Raw genomic sequence first — 22,771 nt, forward strand, 5'->3', positions numbered from 1 at the left:
AACTTAAAAGCTATAATGAAAAGGTTCACACTGGACAAATCTGGGACAATCTGAACATGAAAATAACTAAGGACTGTATACTATAATCCACATGGATAACTAAATAAGAATAAGGTAAAAAATATTAATAGTGATAGGCTCTCCTGAGAATGCAATTCAAATTACTAACTATAGAGGGGAAGAAACAGTCACCATTTTGCAACTCTCATACAAAGACTAGTTTGGACAAGAATCAAAATGAATGCTCTATGGGTGGTGACATTTGATGAGGAGCAGGACATCTGCATTGTCTCAAAATGTCTATCCAAAGGCTGTTTACTGATTACAAGGGGTAAAAATGATAATGATAGAGCAGCAAAACCTTGAAACCATACACTTTCATCAAATAATTTCATCAAAATGATCACCGCCAGGGAGGTGAGAATGGATATGTGACTTCAGGTGTGACTACCCTAGAAGAACATAGTATTACTTCCGTAGCATCTTGGCTAAGATTGCATAGCCTGAAGCTAATCTATAGGAAATCTCAGACAAAACCAACATTATTGGGACAACTGAAAAAAATGAATGTAGCTGCAGGTGAGAAAAAAATTAGAGTACCAAGGCTAAATTTCTTGATTTTTGATAACTGCATTTGGTTATGTTAAAAAGTGAACACTAAGGTATTAAAAAGTAAAAATTCATAATGTATACCATCTACTCTCAAAAGCGTCAGCAAAAAATTAAAAAGTATATGCATCCATATTCACTCACAAATAGAATCATAAAGCAATGTGGCAAAATATAAAAAATTGGTGAATCTGCATAAAGGGCATATACACTATAGCTCTTATTATTGCAACTTTTCAACAAATTCCAATTTATTTTCAAATAAAGTTAGCAAGAAGAAAAGGAACCCTGATGTGCAAGTTTCCTACAACAGAGAACATTTCTCTCATAACAATTATATAGTCAAAGTTAAAGGCAAATTAAATCTGAAAAATACCTGTTGACAGATAGTCCTCAGTACATATCTGGCATATTCTCTTAAATTGGCAGTTTCTATGGAAATGCTTTTCCCACAGGATTTTGGATTTTGTGAGGCAGTCCAGATATCATCAGTATTCCCATCACGTCGTAAACCCCTCATGGTGAAGTCATCATTCTTTAAAGAGCTGACATTGTTATTGCCAATTTTGGCATCTCCTAAATAATAGAACCACAAAAGCAAAATCACAGAAGTTCAAAATATTGCCGTAAGTGAAGTAAAGCCTTGAGAAGTAAATGAAGCAAGACTTCAAGGAGTTAAAATATGTGAATGGCATCATTATGGCATAGCCTGTTGTTCAGCAAGAGAGAATGGATCAAGAGGATAATCAAGAGAACCCAAAGAAGTTTCACTGGACATGGGGGAAAAAAGCATATTCAAGACTTATTCCTTATTTTGTTTACAGAATTAAGTATGTATTCACTGAACTTGGAAAGGCCATTACGAGTCATACTTAATAATCAGAGAACATTGATTTCACCAATATTTCAAGCACAAATGTATTCAATATTCAAATTCATTTCACTTATAGACAAGGAAAAAATGGGTTACTCACCCTTCTAGATGTCCCTTTTCCATTTCTTCTCTTACAATGACTTATTTTCTATCCATAGGTCAACAGAAAACTTTTGCCTTAGCCCACCTTACTATCAACTTCTTGACAAGAGAGATTTATTTCCCTGGGAATGGAAAAGGGCAATGCATACTAAGGAAGCCCTAAAACATTAGGGCATTCTTTGAATAACCCAAGTCTCTCACTCTCCTCTCTGTAAACATCCAAATTAGAAAACCTCACCAGATCAACCTCTAATATACTGAGTCAAATTAAACTAAGGAAAGGATTTCCTTCACAATCAAGTTCTTGGGAGCAGAATGTCGGAATAGCTGTAAATAAGAAACCCTCTCCAGCTGTGAAAGACAAATCACTATCATATTTTAAAAGTGAGAGAATATAATTTGATAATAAAGACTGCCAAATGACAACAGAGCCTCTAAACTTTTGCCTGTCCACCTACAGGGTTATAAGCCTTGAACAAGAAAGTTTCTTGGAACCAGCAAATGAGTTTAAACGAGGCCCCTTACTGCCCACTATGAGTAAAACCAAGCCTAGATCAGTGCAAAAGCCTTTTAAAACCCACAGGTCAACCATAAAAAGTTTTGACTCTGCTGGAAAACTTGAAAAATCAGAATGGCTTAGTGAATATTTATTCATAAAATTGCAAGAGGAGGGGAGGAATATATAATACTTTTCAGGTCATCAGTATCTTATTCTATATTATCATATACTCCTCATTAAAATACACAAGAGAAAAAAGTAACAATTTCACTTCACCCATAAGAGTTTATTTAATTCAACAGAGCCCCTTGGGGGCTGAAAGATATGTACCAAAATTTAGCATACTTTCTCCCCACCTCTGGGGATATAAACAACTATTTCTACACCTTAAGTTAAAACTACTACATAAATTAAAAACCAATTTCTATAGAACAATTTTGTCACCCAAATTCAAAATAGATCCTGGGAGACAGGACTTGAGAAAACATTGGTAAGAACAGGGTGAGGTAGAGAAATCAAAACTTATATAAAAACAAAATCAGAGAAATAAACACCTCCGCCTAAGAAATCCTCATTGAGGTTCTCATTTAGTTTAGATGGTAGGACGACAGAGAAGGTAAAGGAGACTGTGCCAGACCCTTCTGGAACTGCACAAATAATAGAACAAATAGAAAAGAGTGTTCAACAATTACCTAGTCCAAGGCTCTGCAGACATCCAAATGACCTGATTCTGACATCTCAGACTTGAAGGCTTCTCTATCTACCAAGAACTGAGGTGAATTAAAAAGGCCAAGGAAAGCCAACCAAAGATAAATGAACTGGTTATTACACATGGATATTAAAATACAGTTCTATGACTCTTTAAAGAGCCTGGCAAATTTTAATTGGAACTGGACCAATCCTCCAAAGGAAGGGTTAAGCGCCTAGATAGCACTCATTTTGTTTTCTGCCAGTCAATGTCTGTATCCCCTTCTGTAGTCACACTTTCAACATTTGTTTGTTGAAAAGCTACTATTTCAAAATCTACTGTCTAGTTTATCCGATGGGAATTAGAGATACCACAGTTAAAAAAAAAAAAAAAAAAAAAAAAAGGCAAGTCCTGGACTTTATGGTCCCTACACTTACTTATTAAGTAGATTGACCAAACATTTTCTTTTCAAACATCATCAGAAAGGAGAAATTTTACTTACTGAAATGAGCATTTAATGTTAGTTATATAATAATACAAGCTCCTAAGCTCAGAACAGAGGCTATGACCATCCACGTGGTTCTACCTTTCTTTTTTACTATAAATTCATTGGCATTTCTATATATAATGAATGTATACATACGTTTTCTCCAACCTTTACCCTTACACTACTGCAAAACCTAGAAACCATATGTAAATATGTATGTGTCTATATATAACTCTTTTGTTAAAGTGAACTTTTAGTAATTTTTTTAATGAAAATCTTATTATCCTTCATTGTCAACAAATAATATTCAAACAGGAGTATGAAGTACAATGTTCTTGAAGATTCCTCTAAAACATTTCCTACCTTCTCAGTAGCTTCTTTTCTAATCAAAGAGAGCTCCTTCAGAACATAAGACAGAACATTTATTCAGTCAAGGCCAAAAAAGGTTTCCCATAGTGGGAAGTAGGCAGTCTGGACTCAAGAATTCCTACTCAACAATTTATAGAATAAATTTATAGAATAAAAATGTCTTAAAGGATTATATTGTCAATGAACAGAAAATGCAGTACTACTACTCCAGGAATATATATACTAACAGGAGTATAAAGGATATCTTGGACATGATGGATTAAATTAACTAATATTGATTTATCAATAATATCAACATCATTGCAATTATGACCTAATTCATGAAAAACCTAAGGCAGAAGCTTATATACCTGTTCAGGGTCAGGGTCACAACAGAAGCAAAACACTAAGAATTAAAACCCAAGTTTTCTGGTGTTGTGCTGTTATAATATATAATATGAACTTTAAACCATTGGTTAGATCACTACATCATCTGTGTCCATCACAAAGTGTGACTTATGCCAACAAATAAAAACAAAACCACCCTGTAGGTCTGAGAATCTATATTGTAACAAAATGAAACATCCTGTAGTAAAAATGCCATTGGGGAAAAAAAAAAATACAATATCTAAATTCCCCCAGATTTGTAGGTAAGGAGCAGACACCTCAAGTCCAACTGATCTTGGACTTGAAGAAAGCCAACTAATTTTGCCAGGATAAAACCAAATTAAACCATGTTTTACCAGTAATATGAATAAGAGTTGAACCTGAATACAAATGATTTTTCCTCTATTTCTGGTTATTAACCAAGTTTAGTGTCAGGATAATCTTACCAAGCATCATAATTGCCTTTAAGACAGCAAACACGGCTCCCACTTCAATGCTGTTGTGGGCAGCAGCTAAGAGGTGTCTATCACAAGATGATCTTATTCCAGGGAAAGGTTTGCCTATGAGAAAAACAGCAGACCTTTAATGGTCGCATCACCATCATTAACAATCTCTTCTAACCATTTACAACTGACAGAGCCTTTCACTGTTAGACTAGGGGTCCTTAAATGCCATCAGCAAGCTTTAATCAAAGCTTTGTGGATCCACTAAGAAATACTGTCAGTATTCCTTTCTTAACCTTTTCTAATTATTAAAACAATGTCTTTGCTTCTTAGAGAAATGGATCAAAAAAATAAGAACCTTCATCTACATACGCTGATTCTCACACACACATACACTATATGGAAATGATCTTTAGAAACACACTTCAGTAACACCCCCAGAATCCTTCCTTATTCCTTTTATCTTAGTAAAGAGTAAATGAATCATCATTGCCCTAAGCTGCTATGATGTGGTTCATAACCAACATACATAGTAGGTGTGAAAGGATCAAGCTACCCACCAGCATAGCTTGGCCTAAGAGCAAAAATATTTTTATTGTTTATTGACTCCTGATTTGAGTTTCTCAATACATCCTGATATTGCATAAATAGAAGGTGCTGACAGCCCATTCAATGGCTTTACTGCACTCCTTCCTCACCTGCACAGCAAGCTCACCAAAATCAGGAAGGAAATGACAGAATGGACAGCCTACTTGCTCATTTTAGCATCTCTACCTCCAAAGGAAAATGTCATCAGGGGTTTTTCAGCTGTCAGCTCACCAGTTGCTTGAGGTAATAAGCAGGCCTGGGGAGCTCGGAAGAGATGAAGCAGGAGTCGGCATGTCATCCTTGCCCCAGGCTCAGCATCTGCATCTCCACAAGCTAAGAGAGATTATAGAAGCATATTTTCTCATGTACTCAAGGACATGTCTTCAGCTTTTCTATTAAGCTAACTTTTCCAGAATAACTTAAATATAAATGCTCCTTATAGTAAGAAGGAAGGCAGTAAGCTATGCTTTTTCAGGAAACCAGAGGGCCTCCTTAAAAAACACCTTTACGTAGGGATCCACCTGACTTTGTATTGAACAACACGGCCAGTTCTACAATCTTTACCTCAACACCACACCACCACCCGATGCATGGACCCTTCAAAAGTAGTTCTACCATCCAGAAACCACCCCAAGACAGCCATCAAATAATCAGGGCAACTCCGGATGTGCCGTACCTGCTGCTAGGAGAGAGGGAAGTGCCACGTGCTGCACGACGTCCTCCAGGGAGAAACACTGTCGTGCTATCAGAATAGCAATGAAAGTAGCTAATGAATCATGGAATGAAAGGTCACTCACCTTCAAGAAAAACATTGACATGTTTTAATACCTAACACCCCTTCAGGTATTATCTAAGATTAATATCTAAGAGAATGTAGGCAATACCAGTTAGATCTCAAGTCACAAAATGACCCAATAGAGCGAAATGATAACAGAGTAGGTTTGTTATCCTCTAAGGACTATTTCTACTTTATAAGACAATGAGGTTTCCATATATCCCAATGCTATCAGGGGATACTGAGTTTTATCTAGAGTACATGTGACTGAACAAAACAAAAACAAAAATCAAGAAATTCCTAATAGATATAGCATAAATAAAAAAATTTTAGCAGAATGTCGCATCATTTGACATTTAAGGGTAAGATCATTAGGAAGCAAGGGAAAAAGAAGTTCCTCTAATTGAAAAATAAGCCCTGTTAATGTTTTAGAGTTCTTTTCAGGGATAACTATGAATGATTCTATAACATAATTAGTTTGGAAAACAAACAAAATTTCCATCTGGCTCCTAAACGTGAAAGAGTGAAAGAGAGAGGAGGAGAAAGAGAGACTGTGAAAAAAGGAAGAGAAGGAAAAATAATGCATTCAGAACAAAACCTCTACCTATACAGACCTTAAGACTTTGGAAGAAAACAATAACAAAAACAAACTTAATAGCAGCCTTCATATTAACTTGTACCAATAACTATGGTTAGTAATTTACAAAAACCAGCTCATTTAATAGCACACCAACATGGGGCCCATAACTATTATTAATCCCAATTCTGCAGATGAAGGAAAAAAGCAGAGATAACGTCTAACAGAAAACAACCAAGAGGTTAAGGAATTATGTTAAAGATAAAAATTGAGATCTCTTCTGTCTGGAAAAGCAGGGAACACATATGAATTTATCTACCTATCTATCTATCTTTCAGGGAAAAAGAAGTTCCTCTAATGGAAAAATAAGCCCTGTTAATGTTTTAGAGTTCTTTTCAGGGATAACTATGAATGGAGTACAATTATCTACCTAGTCCTAAGATACCAGGACTAGAAAGTAAACCTCTAACTGGAAAGTGGAAGGTGGTTTGTAAAATACATAAATGTCTTCTACACAGAAGACACACCCAGGTATAACATGATAACTTCAAGAAGTGATAGGAAAAACAGAGGCTCATGACAGATTTAAAAAAAAAAAAAAAATTACACATCTTAGATGCAACCAGACATGCAAAGGAAATCAGTGATATATACTGGATATCTCTTCATCAACTTCCAGACACAATCACTAAGAAAGACTGAACACACTAGTGAATCTGGGCCTGGACAATCTTAGGCAACACAGAGAAAGCCATATTATTCCTAGAACACACCTTGATCATTACAAAACAAACTGGTTCTCTTCGAAATGTAAACTGCTTTAGGTAGATTATGTCTTGTACCATGAGGAGCCCAAGGACCTTGGTAAAAATGTGAACCAACAACTCTGAAGAGAACAGACTATATAAGAAATCTCAGCTAACAAAGAGGGAAACTCTTGGCATCTCTGCTGTAGATTAAGCTATTGTATTTATTTTGATTTTTTTTTCTTAATTTATATAATTGTTGGCAACTGCATTCTCGTTTAGTGCTTTTGGGCAGAGAAAGAAAAAATAATTTATGTTTTAGGTAAGGGTTAAATCAATTAAAAAGAATTCCTAACTAAATATTTAATTGCACAGATGAGTTTTTAAATGAAAAAGAAAACTTACATCTACAGTGCAAAGTACATCATTAAACCCCCACACATGATTTGAAGAACAACAAAGAGCCTTCAGAACTCCCAGCCATTCTGAACTAAGAACAGTGCAGCAAGCAGTCAGCTCGGAGGAGAAATTGGCAATGTCATTAATCCTGGGAAGAGGAAAAAGAACACGTAGAAAGTAAGAAAGAAACAGGCACAAGTGATATACTTAATGAACACATACGTTTCACTACCATCAAAGTCATTCATTTCTAAGATGCAAAGATTTATTAAATACCCACTTTTACCTGGAACCCAAAATAAAAGCAAGTGGCTTCAAACGTTTTCTAATATTTAATGTTGTTGACTAAAATCAGTACAGATGCCAATTAACATATTTTTGTTCTTAGAACAAAGCAGACTTACAAATTTACATTTTTAGGGGCATCAAAAAAATTAAAGACACGACACAGTGTTTTAAATAGGAAGGTAGGCCAAAATACAGTGTTTTAAAATAGATTTATTTTTAGGAGACTTCCTTCCTCCCTCCCTTTCTTCCTTCCTTTCAAGAGAAAGCAGGAGCAGGGGGAGGGTCAGAAAGAGGAGAAGAGAAAGATTCTCAAGCAGGCTCCTCACTGAGCAGGGACCTGACGTGGGGGTCGATCCCACTACCCTGAGATGACTCGAGGGGAAATCAAGAGTCAGAGGCCAAACCCAATGAGCCACCCAGGTGCCCCTGATATAGGTCTTTTTCATTTGCATTTTTATTATATGCTTTTTTAAGTGGATAGTTAACTTAAAATTTATATCCAAAGTATCTCGTGCCAGAGCATTCAGCCAGAATAGCCTGTCAGTCTAAGGAAATCAGAGTATAACACAGAGATAGATTCAGGAATAAGTGGGGGAAACAAAAAGCAAACAACATCCAAATGTCACCCCAGGCAATTAATAACGAAGTTAGTTTAAAAGTAACACCAAGGCAATGACTATGTTGTTAAATGTGAATTCCAGGGTAACCCAGCTCACCTTCCTGCATCCTGATGGCCCATACACACATTCATGAGCGTATTACAGACGAAGCTGTAGCGATTGGCCGCATTGTCACTAAGGATCTTGCCGAGCATTGAGTAATTGATGCTACGAGCTGAAGGATTCTCAATAAAATCCATCATGAAGTCTGGATCCCATCGCAAGTTAGAATTCGCAGGCATCACATTATTATATATGGTTTGTTTAACTTTTGAACAGGCACTACTGGGGTTACAAGGAGAAAAGTGTTAAAAAAATTTTAAAAACCACACAAACAAACAAACAAAAAACACAAAACCCTAGAATAACTAGAAAGCTATTCAAGGATAGATTGAATGGCAGCAATTATAACATATTCCTAGAGCAGGATCACATCAGGAGGTCTTCATTCCAATTCCTAGCAGTCTAGGAAATACTGGTCTAGCAGACAGGACTAAAGCCACCCACTAAATGACAGTAATTATAGTCTCCTCAGCTCTCTTTCTGGACAGACAACTTATATAAAAAGTGTCAGCTGTCCCTAAAGGATACAAGTTTACAATCTGGAGCATGATCTGTTCAAAAGGATGAACATTTATTTCACTCTCCAGGACTTTTAAACAACTCCCATTTTTCCCTGCCTTAACCCTTACCATCCTTTCTACTCAACTTTTCATTCATTCTCACTTAGTAATAGACTTAATTTGTTTCACTTTCCCACTAAAAATGAAACAAAAACTTGGTTCTTTGTAGGTTCCCTCCACCTCTCCATATGCTGAGTGTCATTTTAGTGAAATGGACTTCAGCAAATAGTATAGCATTACCTCTTTTATGACTTTATTCTACCAATCTATTCATACCTGTCCTAGAAACCAAAAGAATTCTGCTTTATGCTCTCAATTTTTATAAGATTCAGCCCCCACTTTTCTTTCAGTCTAGAGACATCTCTGGAGTTCACTCTTGGCGACCTCCAGCCTGCATTGCATAATTTTTCTAATATCTGTGGCTCGTGGTGAAGTCTCCTTACTCTTCATTTATAGGCTTCCTGTTTCATTTACTACACTCTTTCCAGATGAGCATCCATGCTTTAATAAAACATTAGCTGCTTTCCAGGTCACTCTAAAACTCTTACCACTCTCTGTTACAGACATATATGGAACTAAGAAAATAACAGAGAGACATTTTCTTTCTGAAATTGCATGTTCCTGAAAAACCTGATTATCAGAGTAATAAAAGCAATACAGGCTTTGAGGCCAAAATGACTTGTGTGTAACCAAGGCTTCATCATTTATTAGCTTATGATGAGGAATAATCAGTTGTTGATAGGAACAGTCATTTCCACTTCCTGGGAGTATGAAGAGATTAAAGAAACCAGCACAGTGCCTGTACACAGCACAGCACACTCAGGGCAAGACATATGCCCCCCAACAGTCTACTCACACAGATTTAGAGATGCTCCTTCTAATTTAATCATTAAAACTACCTTATTAGCATCCTAATAGAAATCTCTCTGAGTCACTAGCTTTGGTTTGACCATTATTCTTAATCCTGATTGACAAAAATGCCTGATTTCAACGTTTCCTGAGAGCTGTGCTGGTCTTCCAGGTGTTTAATCAGGAAAATGTGAACCAGGGCCTCTCCCTGTGAAGTGACACCACACTGACCCTCAGCTCATTGTTGGTCTCCTAAACCTCCACATACCCAGGGTGCAATACTTGAATTCATTTCCTGAACACACTTGCACTACCCGGCGGGAGCACTAGGGGTCAAACAGGCTATTGGGGCTTCCTTGGGAAGTTCACTACTTGGTTTCAAGAACCAAATCCTGTATGAGAAAGCTCTCTGAAAACCAGAAACTGAAAATGAAAGCAGTCTGTAAAGTAAGAGTATACAGTATTTTTCTTATTACATCATTTCTGCAGAAAGATGTTTCCTAAGACCCACACAAGTGTTCTACAAGGAATTGTTTGAAAACCTAGCTCATTTCAGGAAGACATACTCTCCCATTTTTTCCCCTATCAATACCATAAAAAATATCATAGGGGGGTGGAGTTTTCATTCAGCATGTTTTTTGCAGTGCCTATTAGGAGCCAAACACTCTTCAAGGTACCAGGATACGGCAGGGAAGAAAATCAAAATTACTCTTTTCACAAAGCTTACTTCTAGGAGGAAGCCAGACCATAAATACATATATAATTCACCCAGTGGTAGCAAGTGCTAAGGTTCAGAGGATGACAGAAGGTAGGAGGAAGAGGCTGCTATTTAAAACAAAATGGGCAGGGAGGCAGAGCCGTGAATGCACTTTGGGGAAGAACATTTAAGAGAGAAGGATCACATAAATGGGAGCAGCAAGTGCCAAAGCCCCAAGACAGGAGTGTGCTTAGAGTAGGTGTGAAGACCAGGAAAGAGGTCTGCGTGGTTAGCATAGAGTACACAGTGGGGAAGAGGGAGAAGAGAAGGCTGGATTCTGCAGATCCTGAAGGCTAGGTTAGGACTTTGAATTCTATTCTGTGTAGATAAGAAGCTGCTAGAAAACTTCGAATTACTCTTGTTTTAAAAGGATGACTTCGATAGGTATGCTGACAGTATGCTAAAGAGAGTCAGGGTGCGAGCTGAGAAATGAGTTAGAGTTAGGACTCTGCAGTAGCCCAACCAAGAGATGGTGGGGGTAAAAAAGCAAAGATGAGCAGTCACATTCTACACAAACCTGGAACACAAATCTCACAGAATTTACAAAGAACTGTAATTGATGGTTCTTTCCTTACTTTCTTCTAGATGACAAATTTACTTTGGCACTATTATCATTCCCTTTTTACCCCCGCCTACAATTAATAATCAAAATTTCCTCAAAATAACATTAAGTAAGTATTTTCTAGCACCTGTCTACTTGCGGAGCTAGGAGCAAGTGCTAAGATGGCAAAGAATGACACCCACTAAGGGACACCATCTGAAATAGTTCAGTGGAGGAAACAGAAAAGCAAAGGCACTGAGAAAGTAAGCATGCAAACAGCAGGCAAATAATGTTCCAAGTGAGGTACTACCAAGTGCAAAATACAGAATATTTCCTCTCAAGCTTACCTCAGAATTACAATCATAACTAAACATGCATAGAAATTGGTAATAGGAGGTGAAAGTGACAATGAAAGATAATTCAACAAGAATTCTGGCAGATACAATTATTATTGATTTTCATTATTAAAAAGTACAACAGTACAGTTGGGTCACTACCAAATACAGGCATAATCCTATTTCTGTTGATTTTCTTCTACCCACCTGAAGAGGTCTCCAAATTTGCTTCTGAGGTGGCTACATGACACATAGAGATCATAGAGGTAGGCTAAGATGCATCTCTCGGGGGAGGAACATTCTGAGGGGTTCACAACATGCTTTACCACACCACATAACCTGAGGGGAAGAATATATGATGAAATGAAACACATATTTTGCTAATATATATCTTATTGTTTGAATTCGTCGGAGTGAAAATATAAGAAAAAAGTATCAGGTTTCTGATACTAATAGCAAAAGTCCACAATTGCATAAAATGTCACTTTTCTATTAAGATACTAAAATACTAGATGATTCTTTTGAAAATTTGGGAAATATCATTAACACCAAGAAATGAAAGAAATTCCTCCATACAGAAGGTTATGTATGGAGGAATTCATCAAAGATGCTATGACTAGAACACTAGACGAAAGCTGTTAACAGAGAATCTTCTTCACTAAAAAGATTAATAAATTCAGGTCATTTGCTAAGATTCTTAATTCCACTCCTTTGGAAAAGAGCAAGTCTCTAAATCAGTAAATCTGGGGAAATTCATTTTCAGTACCATGAGCTGGTTCTGGCAAAAACCTGATGAATTCATGATGTGAGGTCACATTCTCCTTATTTATCCAAACTACACACAATTTTACTTTACCTTTATGTAAGAAATTAACCCCTCCCCCTTTTTAGTGACATTCTCTAGAAGTACTATTACTATTCCTTTTCTGTGCCCTTTTCCCCATATCAGAAGGATGGTCGCTTTGGTCACAATTCATTCAACACAAAGCTTCATATAACAGAGAAGTAAACACTGGTGGTCAATCCACCTCTTTGTAAGTCTGATTCCACTATTACCATCTTGTATTCTGTTATAAGGTTCAGCAATATCACAATAGTGTCATCGATGACTCAGATTATTAAAGCTGAAAAGGGCTTTCAAAATCCTCTGATTCAGCTTCCTCATTTTATAAAGAGGGACCTGAGGCTCACACAGGTGAAATAACTTGCCCACAGGCAAAGAGTTAGTTCACAGATCATCCAAGAGAAGAGCTGAAGTCTCCGGACTCCCAATCTTCAGCTCTCTCCAGGGGCTGGGGGGAGCCAGAGTGAGCCTAGACGGTCAAGGCCAAGAAAGACACTACAATCACAAATCCCAGAGGTGGAAATGACAAGACAATAAAGAAATAACAGTGCTGCATCCCAAGCCTGGTGAATTGGTATCAGTGGACAAAGCCACCAGACCACTGACAAAAGCTATCAATTACAGCCAAGGTATCCTAAAATTAAGCAGAGAATTCAATCTGTTAAATATACTAACAATAATTCCAGACATACTCTAAAAAGCAGGAATTACATTGTGATAAAAGTAAACAAATATTTACTGAGATTTTGGTAGATATCCATACCAGAGTAGCCAAGGTTTCCTGGATTTTTTTTCACTCATTAGAGGTAAGAAAAACGTTTTACACTAAGATCCAGTATATGCATATCAGCACAAAATAAGCTTTGGGGATAACATTTACCTTTAGTATGAATGACAAAATAAAAATATAATATCAAATATAATTTTATGAATATTTACTATATAATACATTTAACATGTCAAAATAAGTGATACTAAACTAAATTTCAAAATAACAAAAATAAAACTTGTTAAAACATATCATAATATTCATTTCATGACTAATGGGTTTCCAAAAACAGTTTAGAAACCACAGTATAAATCAAGGAGCACAAATGTGCTCTGACTTAGCAATCTGGGAGATCTATGAGCTATGCAATGTTAAGTGGATCACTTCACCAAAAACATCATTTAAAAGCCCTGCGACTCAGTTTCTTAATTTGGGAATGGTTCTAATTATGCAATTTCACAGGGTAGGTCAGGGCTATTAGATAGTCCTATGTTTTCTGAATTCTAAAATATTTATTTTCAAACTTTTTAAAAATATCTGGAATGTTTGAGATTTCATTTAATAGTCTATGTGTACTATTAACGGGATAGCATTTCATTTTCCCAAAAAAGCTTCTGTTAAATGGATGGCACTCTAGAATAGATTATAAATTGATTGCATGTGCTAGATTATTTGAAAAAAAAAAAAAGTACTGTAGAATCAAAGAACCCCATGCTTCTTTTAAATCCAGGAAGAAAAATGTCAGAAAAAGAAAAAGAGGGGTTTTGGTTTTAATATATATAAATATATATTATATATAATACAAAATGTATATATATAAAGAGAGAGAAAGAAGTCTTCGGTAGACAAAAAGGAGCTCCAAAGAGGTGTTTTGTCACTATATTTCTCTTGCCCCTGTCACCTCAACGTGAAATGGGGATGATATTAGGACTTGGTCCAATGGCACAGTAGAGAAAACTTCACCCTATAGTTCGAACAAACCAGAAACAGACTAAGAAAGTCATTTGTTCTAGATTAACTTTTGTCAAGATGGATTTAGTTTCTAAAAGAAATGAAATTGAAGAAGCAAATATCAATAACAATGCATGCATAGCTAATTTGGTCTTGAATATAAACTGAAATTACATCAACAAAGCAACTGTCACTTATTCATCATTCATAATAAGCCATGGTTCAGGATAGCAAATGACAGTGTTGTAAATAACTGGCTTATACTGATAGAAGCTAGGGGCAGGAAAGGAAGGCCTGTCTATTAAGAGAACATATTTTTCATGCTTACATCTTCATATCTGATCAATGTTTTCTGGCAAAAGTGGTGTTTACCGCTATCTTTTAAAGTGAAACAAACACCTGTACTCGTTTTCCTCTTAAAACCACTACAATATTCCATCACAAATTATGCACAGAAAATAAGAATGTGAAAAACCATTATGACGTTCTGTATACCAACCCTTCAAACACCTGGGCTGTCTGATCAGGATTCAGGATGAGACAGCTGTGGTATCGCCTGAGAACAGCCACGATGCACACGCACAGTCCCGTTGTGTAACTTCCTGCCAGGCTGGAGGATTTCAGGAGCAGTTCGGCTTCCACAACACTCAGTTCATTAAGCAGCTGCAATGGGAGAAAAGACCAAATGAAAATGTAGCTGCCAAAATGAACTAGGAAAACACTTCTTTTCACAAGCCGCAGACACACCAAGTCGTCCCAATACCATCTTATCACACCCATTATCCTGTTGCAGAACCATACGGACACACAACCACTGTGTGAGAAAACAACCCCAGTGAACTAAGCTGGTTTTTATTTTTAATCCTTTACCAAATTCTATGGTTTTTCCTCTGTCTAGACATCATGGTACATAGAATCAGAAAGTATCCAGACTGAAACAGCTACCAAAACTTGATGGCAGCCCAAAGTTCTAGACCAGATGATTTCATAGAACATCCCTACCTCTCACTTTTTCCTGTCCTTTCCCTTCTTTTGAAGAAAACAGAAATTATTTATCATTACTTTCTTATTATTAATAAAACACGCCCAATAAAAAAAAGAAAATGAGTTTTATTTCTATTCACTAAAAGCAAGATAATAAATGAACTCAAGTATGTATATAAGATATATAATGGGACAAATTGAAAGGTTTTAATTTTTTTTGCTCTTAACTTAAAATATACTCTATAATAAATAGTAAATAAATTTTAAGCTGTCCTTAAACAAACCAACAAAGAACAAAAATAAATCCTCAAGACCCTCACATTTTTACATGACTTTTATATATTTTAGTGCCAGTTATAATTATTTAATTGAAAACTATGAACACAGCTACAATAAAAAACTAGTTGAATACTATTGATTCAGAATGTCTCTATGATTCAAAAATGCACTGGGTTGCTCATTTTAAGTTATATGATGCCTAGCAGGTTGGCTTTCCTAAAAATGAGAGAAACAGGGTCTCTCTGACACCTGTATTGCGAAGTCAATCAGTCCATTGATGTTCAGCGCTGGCTCCATAAGATCAAAGATAAGCTGAATATGGTGTGCCAAAGGAAGATGATAGGAAGTTCCTGAAGCAAAGCTCGTGATTTGTTCCAGCACATTGTTAGAGATCTGGGCAACCAAAAACAAAACAAAAAAAAATTGAAAATAACTGTAAGATCAATATTCAAAATTATTTTAATTTATAAGCAAAAAACTTGAATTTATATAATCTACTTAGAAGAAAGTTAAAACATATTCCCACAGAAACCAAAACTATGTACAAATCCGTAACTTCCTTATTACAACTCTAACTTGAAGAAATAAGCCAAGTGCGCATTAAGATCTTTATCTAATGGTAAAACAACTACAAATGCTAATTAATTTCCAGATAACATCTATCTGAGTATCAGTGGATTCATAAAACAACACAGATCTGGTTTTTGCTCATTTAGATAGTATTTTATTTTAGTCATCAACAAATTTCGTCCTCACCATAGCAATGTAGAACCAAAATGTGGTAACATAAGTATTGGATTAGGGAATATTTGATACAGTGTTGACTATTATCATAAAGCAAAAGTATTCGTAATAAAAATTCATTTCTCTGAAGAAGGCAACCTGACACTTAAAACTGAACTACTCAATAATTTGAGATGATTCCAAATTATATTTTTAAAACATATCTCTACAACCAAGTAAGGCCAAAAACATATATTGCATGAAAGAAATTTTGAAGTAAATATGAATATCCCCAATGCATAACACATAGTTTTAAACAGGTACCTGAGACGTCACTTGATGCTGATCAAAATATGAAAGGAGCTGAAGTTTTGTGAACACAGTCTCCAGGGTCGGAAATGCTTCCTGTTTGTTCTTCCTGGCTTTTGGTCCTTCATCTCCAACTAAACATACAGTGGATACATTATTTTCCATTTAACAGAAGCTCTTGATTTTCGCAGTCGATACTTTCTATTAAAGTATAACATACATGGGGAAGTGCACAAACTATGAATTTCTACAAAGTAAATAAACTCAGGTAATGAGACTCAAATCACAAAATCACATACCAGAAACTTGGATACCCCCCTTCAGGCTCCTTCTAGTCACCTCTCCGCCCAAGGAGATCAAGATCCTGACCTTTAAAGACTTGGATAAGGAGTGCCCACTTTGGAACCATAGGAGAAATAATTTTTACATCCAGCAGCTTTCACTCAACAATGTGATTCTGAGAAATGATCCACATTGTTGAGGCAATTTTAACTTGTTCTAAAAATTAGTAATTCCCACTCATGGATAATACACTAATGTGTGATATACTGCCATTTATTTATTCATTCTAGTGAGTAGTTTCCAGATTTTGGCTAATAAGGGAAAGTACCTCTATAAACATTTATCACTACTCTTACTATACAATGACAACAATGAAAGAGAGAAAAAAATTCACCAAGGTCACACGGACAGAACAGAAAGTTCACAGGCATCTTGTTAGAGGACATTCACCATGGTATTTTTCCCAAACAATTTAATATATTAAAAAAGAAATTTACCCAATTTTAAGTGTTTTTAGGGGTAGCAAGGAATTAAAACTCTCCACATAATGGGAAAGTGCCACATTTATCAATTTAGCATAAAGAAGTTCAAAGAAAATTCCAGAAAAAAAATAAATAATATATATATATATAAATATAAAAAAATATGTATATAAACACTACTTATCCCAGGGGGACTCCTGTTCTTCTCAACAGTTCTAAGGATAAGATCCAAAAAGAATCAGATCCTGTCTTCACTCACATCTTATCTGGGAAAGTTTACTTTCAGAGAACAAAGGTCACCTTACAGATTTTTTTTTTTGTATTAAAGACACAAATATTTCACTGAATGTACAAAGATTTTGCTAAAGGCAAACGTAATTATTTTAGAAAAGAACATTAGAAGAGATTTTCTTTCAAATACAAGCAAGTGTTGTCTATAGGTGAAGGCACAGGCTTGCATACACCAGGATGTTTTCTTTCCTAAAGCAAACCAACCCTGATCCAGAGTACACAGAACTAAAAGGGAACGAGCAGCAGAAGGTAAAAGAATGCCAGCTCTGTTAAACACCACCAAATCTAAGGCAAAGAGTAAGAACTAAGAAGTTCATTAAACCTACTTGATCTTCAATACCTATTCTCAAATTAAGTGTGGTCATTTGCCTTCTATATAGCTGCTCACATGCAATAAGCATGCTTAAAATATCCAAGGTTTTAATTTCTCATGAGCTAAAATCATTAATCCAAGGCTGAAAACTCACATCAATGGTCTTGGGTATAATATGCTGGAAAAGCGAAGTTAACATACTTAATCAGTTCTTCCTGGGACCAAAACAAATAAACAAGCAAAAATAACACACTTGAAAAAGTATAGCCAGCACGAGAATTCACAAATGCAACCTTTTTGGTTTATGCTAAATAGGCTCTATTTTACTTACATGTAGTTAACTTCGTAAAACCTCATACAATTGATTCTTGGCAATTTACATTCACTTTTTAAAAAAAAAAAAAGCATTATGAAATTAGTGGTGGTTCTCAATGGACTAATTTATTTTAATGATATTTACATAAATAACAATATAGTTGTAATCCATGGATTTTCCTCATCTGTTTTATGTTAATTTGCTTCCATAATACATTTTATTGCTCTTGCTTAATTTTGGTTTTCTTTAAAAAACAAAACAAAACAAAACAAAAAAAAAACTTTAAATCCTGGAAATTTTGGCCTTTGTCATGGTAAACTTCATCAATGTTAAAAAAAGAAAAAGACAAAAGAAACCAATAACAACCAAAGATGATTGGCCAATGTAAACAGAAAATGAAGACTGACCATGAACTGGAACTATTACTTGAACTCTGACACTTACGGCTGATGGAGAACACTTATAATCAGTTCCTCAAAACCATACTTTTATATGTAGCTAGAAATCAAAGACACATTAACACAAGCTGTTTTCCTGCCTTACCCATTCTCCTCTTTGCTGCAACAGTGAGCAAATTACCATAAATCAAAAGTACAGCTAGTTAGCTTCTAGCGAGCATACTGTTTTAAGTAGTGACTTAAACTCTGACTATTTATCAGAAGAAAGCTAACTACGGCCAAAATTTAAAAATTTCTGATTGAGGAATTGTTTCCAAAATGAAGGAAAGACAGGGGGAGCCTGAGTGACTCAGTCAGCTGAGCACTGGACTCTTGGTTTTGGCTCAGGTCATGATCTTCGGGTTGTGGGATCGAGCCCCTGGGTGGGATTCCTGTTCAGGGTATTGACAGCTTGACTTTCTCTCCTTCTGTCCCTCCCCACACTTACGTACATTCTCTTTCCAAAAAACAAATAAATCTTTAAAAAATAAAATAAAATGAGGTAAAGACAAAAATTCCCACTGCAAATATCTCTCCACAGTGATGGTTTCACTGCTGATATCTCAAAAAGCAGCATGAAACAACAATGATGTTCTCTTTGTGGAGCTCAAAAGTGAGAACTGCCTATTTAAGAGACTGTACAAAGATAGGATAGACTGCATGTAATCTGGCATTAAACACTCATTGTGAAGGAAGGAAGTAGGCCCAACCAAAAAGGACACCACATTGTTTCCTTCCCCTTCCCATCCCTAGAAGTCTCCCAAACCCCAAAATTCCGTAAGATTGGGAAAGACTCTCTAAAATTTAATTTCGATGAGACATGTATTACTGACCCTTCTAAAGAAGACAGTGGCCACTCGAATACGAAGTACACAAAAAGAAAAAGAAGTTTCAAATCTCTTTGCTAGCTAGTTATAGGGCTTCTAAATTCAACCTAATCCATGCAATCCATTTCCTCTTTTCTCTTACAGAGAGAAACAGCAAAACAACAGATCAACAGTTTTTCTCAGAGCAGGTTCTTTGTTTCTGGGTTTTTGTTTTGTGTTTTTTTAAACCAAGCTCAAGAATGACAGGGCAACAACAACAAGGTTTCATTTCCCATCCACAACTACTGGTTGTTCCCTCACGGTGCCAGCATGGTACAAGGTCCTTCAGTGACCATGGAAGGGAGGAGTCAGGGAACTGCTGTAAATCATCTGAAGTAATTCTTCCAGTATGTTCTAAAGATGATTGCCTCAGACATCAGACACCTGCACCACCACATTCACACTCAGAAGCATGCTAACCTTATACCTTGTTTCTGCATGTGCTCCCTACTGGTGGAGAGGACATAGAGCCATTTATATTATTTCTCTCTATAGTTTTCTCCAGGAAAGATCTAGTGTGGGCAAGTTCTAAGTAAATCACCTAGATAAAAACTAAAGACTAGAGGCCTTGTGAAGAGGTTCATAAAAACGTCTGTATTTTGTACTGGCCAAGAAAGCAGGGTTCCTTGAGTGGTTTATGCCATGTGTAGGAAGAACATTGTTTGCATAGAGGAAATTCAAACTTTTTTTCTTTGATTATTTATATAACAAATAAATAAGCACCAGTAATGAGAGTGAAATATATATAATGATATCATATTTTACATCTTATGACAGCCTGATAAAATAAACAATCCTTAGAAAAGAGTAATTAGGCAAATGTGAAGTGGACAATTACAGAATTCCAATTATGCAATGTGGTGACATAATCTAAAGGCATAGCTTCACTGTAAAAAATCTATGTCAAGAGCATGGGAAAAGACTATTCCAAATAAAAAAGGCATTATAGAGCAAAGACCAAATTTTCCTTTTTTAGTTGAAATCATTAGGTGTTACGGGTACTCAACATTAGCTATTCAATTATTCTTCTGAATAATGAAAGACAAGATCAGCCACTATACTATCCTGAGTTTCAATTATCGTGCAAATGTGAGTAGAAAGAGCAAATTAAAAGCTTAAAAAAAGGGATGGTAAAGAATTGAAGAAATGGAACTTTCCAGACTAAGGAAAGACTAAATCCTTCTTCAGTACTTCATTTATGTCTACTGTAGAAAATTTGAGAAGAATTTTTAAAATTACCTGTATGTATCTATAGAGCATGGTATTTTAATATAAGGATTACTATAAATGGAACCAAGGTCTTCAAATTTCAACATGCTTATTCATATTTCAATATGAGAGTCACTCAGGAGAGGAAGCACTCTGGTGACAGTGCCCTGTATGACTTTGATAAAGACCATGCTAAGAGGAAAGGCAAAAGACGGCACGATGGGAACAAATGCATTAAGGCTCTTTACCCCCTGTCTCTGTGGTGCTCTTCTTATTTAGGATTTTCAAAATGTCTTTGGTAATCTTCTTCAACTGATGCCTCGCTTCGTCACGCTCCTTGCCCACTCCATAAAGAAGGATTGTGCGCTGGTTACATTCATGACTTGAAGATTCATCCTGAAAAACAGAAAATACATTTTGAAACCCTTGTTTGCAGGGGTGGGGTTGCATTTCACATCCATGAAATGCACTAACCACAGCATCTCCATGCTGGCTTGCGCTGGTGGCAGCCCGCCCACCTTTCAATTCACCTCAACCTCCACTGGCAACACCCTTGTTTTTCCAGTTTGGAACTTGCTAAAGTTAAAAAAAAAAAAAGTGTCAACTGACCTGAAGTCTTAATAGAAGCATTTGATGTGGGCGTACCCTACAGAGTAAGTTTTGACTCTTGAAAATTTTTTCATTGCTTAAAATTTGACATGGTAATAATTTCACATATTACAGATTATTTAGTCATACTTCTTCCTTAAGGAAAATGTTATTTATTAGCAAGCTTGGTTTTCTATAGATGGCATCATTAAATATTTTATATTTTTTTAAAAAATGAACATGCTAGGATCCTCAAGTACTTCGGGGAGAAAAATGTTCCATTGGCTTCCAACATGACTGTGTGAGGTGTATGTGTATTTATTTCCACATGACAAAACAATAAAGAGGGCTGGTCTCATTAGGTTTGAGGCAAGTAGCTAGAAATGCAAACATGTTCTACACCTCTGCTGGACCACCTCTGCCCCTGTTTCACAGACACAGTAAATTCAGGCACTGTTTCTAGCACAAGGGAAAAGAAAGTACTTAAGTGACAGCACAAGAAATACATACACATATCACTAAACACATTTACACTCTTGCACTTTCTTGGTAAGATTCCAAGCTCTCTGCCTCAGTCCATCGCCTTTTCTTAGCTTTTTGTATATGCTTGCCTGTGTCAGGCACTTCCTAACAGTATCTAATTCTGAGGAGCTTGCATGAGCAAAGACTCTCCCATGGAAGACTAACTGCACTGTGTTATTTGTGGCTGCAAAAAAGAGAAAAGCCTTGAGACTTGGAGAATTCCAATGCTTAATTTGACTTATTTATTTATTTATTTATTTATTTATTTTAATTTGACTTCTTTAAAAAACAAACCAAAGACTCTGCCCAAACTCTGCCCTCTGTGCAAAGCTGCATTTTGTTTCTGCCCTCTTGAAATAAGAGCCTGTTTTCTCTCTCAGCTTCTGTCACTTCCCATCACTCGGTATTTCGCACACACTTGCACTCAGGTCATCACTTTACTTTGCATGGATTCCTTTTTATTAAACTCTCCCAGAAATATATATTTGTATACCCATTTGTGATCCATTTTGCTAAATATTTAGTAATATTACAGGTGCTTAAGTTTGCCTCTTTAAAAAAAAAAAGAAAAAGCTAGGAGCAGGTCTCTTCTAGAAGTTGTTGTTATCTTGTATTCTTTGCATTCTGAATATCATCACAGGCAGTGATCCCTACATTTTGCTGCACACCTGAATGATCTGAGCTGATTATTAATCTCCAGTTTTTGTTGCCATTGCAGAGCATTATTGATATATTTCTTTTTTGTCTGGTGGAATGTATACATATCAACCCTGGAAGGGAACAGGAGGACACTGAGAAAACTGTACAAAACTCAGGCAGGGGGAGCCTAGGTGGCTCAGTTCATTGAGTATCAGCCTTCAGCTCAAGTCATGATCTCAGGGTCCAGGGATCTGGCCCCATATCTGGCTCCCTGCTCAGTGGGGTGCCTGCTTCCTCTTGCCCTACACCTCTGCCCTTCCTCCCACTAGAGTTTTCCCTCTCTCCATGCCCCTAGATAAATAAATAAGATCTAAAACAAAAACAAACCTCAGG

The 22,771-nt window shown here is 36.2% G+C and overlaps 2 protein-coding genes across 8 annotated transcripts in view; one reads left to right on the forward strand and one right to left on the reverse strand.

The window, feature by feature from the left end:
- Nucleotides 1-22,771, reverse strand: part of MED12L (mediator complex subunit 12L) — a 325,613-nt gene that overhangs the window by 53,381 nt on the left and 249,461 nt on the right. For 5 of the 6 annotated variants that reach the window (XM_059163744.1, XM_059163742.1, XM_059163748.1 and 2 more), the window contains 11 exons: nt 20,878-21,025; nt 16,449-16,567; nt 15,651-15,794; nt 14,638-14,801; nt 11,782-11,913; nt 8,527-8,754; nt 7,529-7,670; nt 5,702-5,822; nt 5,257-5,358; nt 4,441-4,554; nt 986-1,185 (listed from right to left, as the gene is read on the reverse strand). In XM_059163744.1, the coding sequence (XP_059019727.1) occupies nt 986-1,185; nt 4,441-4,554; nt 5,257-5,358; nt 5,702-5,822; nt 7,529-7,670; nt 8,527-8,754; nt 11,782-11,913; nt 14,638-14,801; nt 15,651-15,794; nt 16,449-16,567; nt 20,878-21,025 (1,614 nt within the window). The remainder of the gene's footprint in view (nt 1-985; nt 1,186-4,440; nt 4,555-5,256; nt 5,359-5,701; nt 5,823-7,528; nt 7,671-8,526; nt 8,755-11,781; nt 11,914-14,637; nt 14,802-15,650; nt 15,795-16,448; nt 16,568-20,877; nt 21,026-22,771) is intronic. The other variant, XM_059163745.1, reaches the window with a different exon arrangement.
- Nucleotides 1-22,771, forward strand: part of P2RY12 (purinergic receptor P2Y12) — a 42,706-nt gene that overhangs the window by 10,794 nt on the left and 9,141 nt on the right. Inside the window, exon 1 of one of the 2 annotated variants that reach the window (XM_059163756.1) lies at nt 21,012-21,282. The exons of the other annotated variant lie outside the window; for it this stretch is intronic. The gene's annotated coding sequence lies outside the window, so the exon portion shown is untranslated. Of the gene's footprint in view, nt 1-21,011; nt 21,283-22,771 lie in introns of those variants that run through there. 2 annotated transcript variants of the gene reach the window in all.

Source organism: Mustela lutreola, chromosome 2 (genome assembly GCF_030435805.1).
Source record: "Mustela lutreola isolate mMusLut2 chromosome 2, mMusLut2.pri, whole genome shotgun sequence".
In the NCBI taxonomy this organism is placed as follows: domain Eukaryota; kingdom Metazoa; phylum Chordata; class Mammalia; order Carnivora; family Mustelidae; genus Mustela; species Mustela lutreola.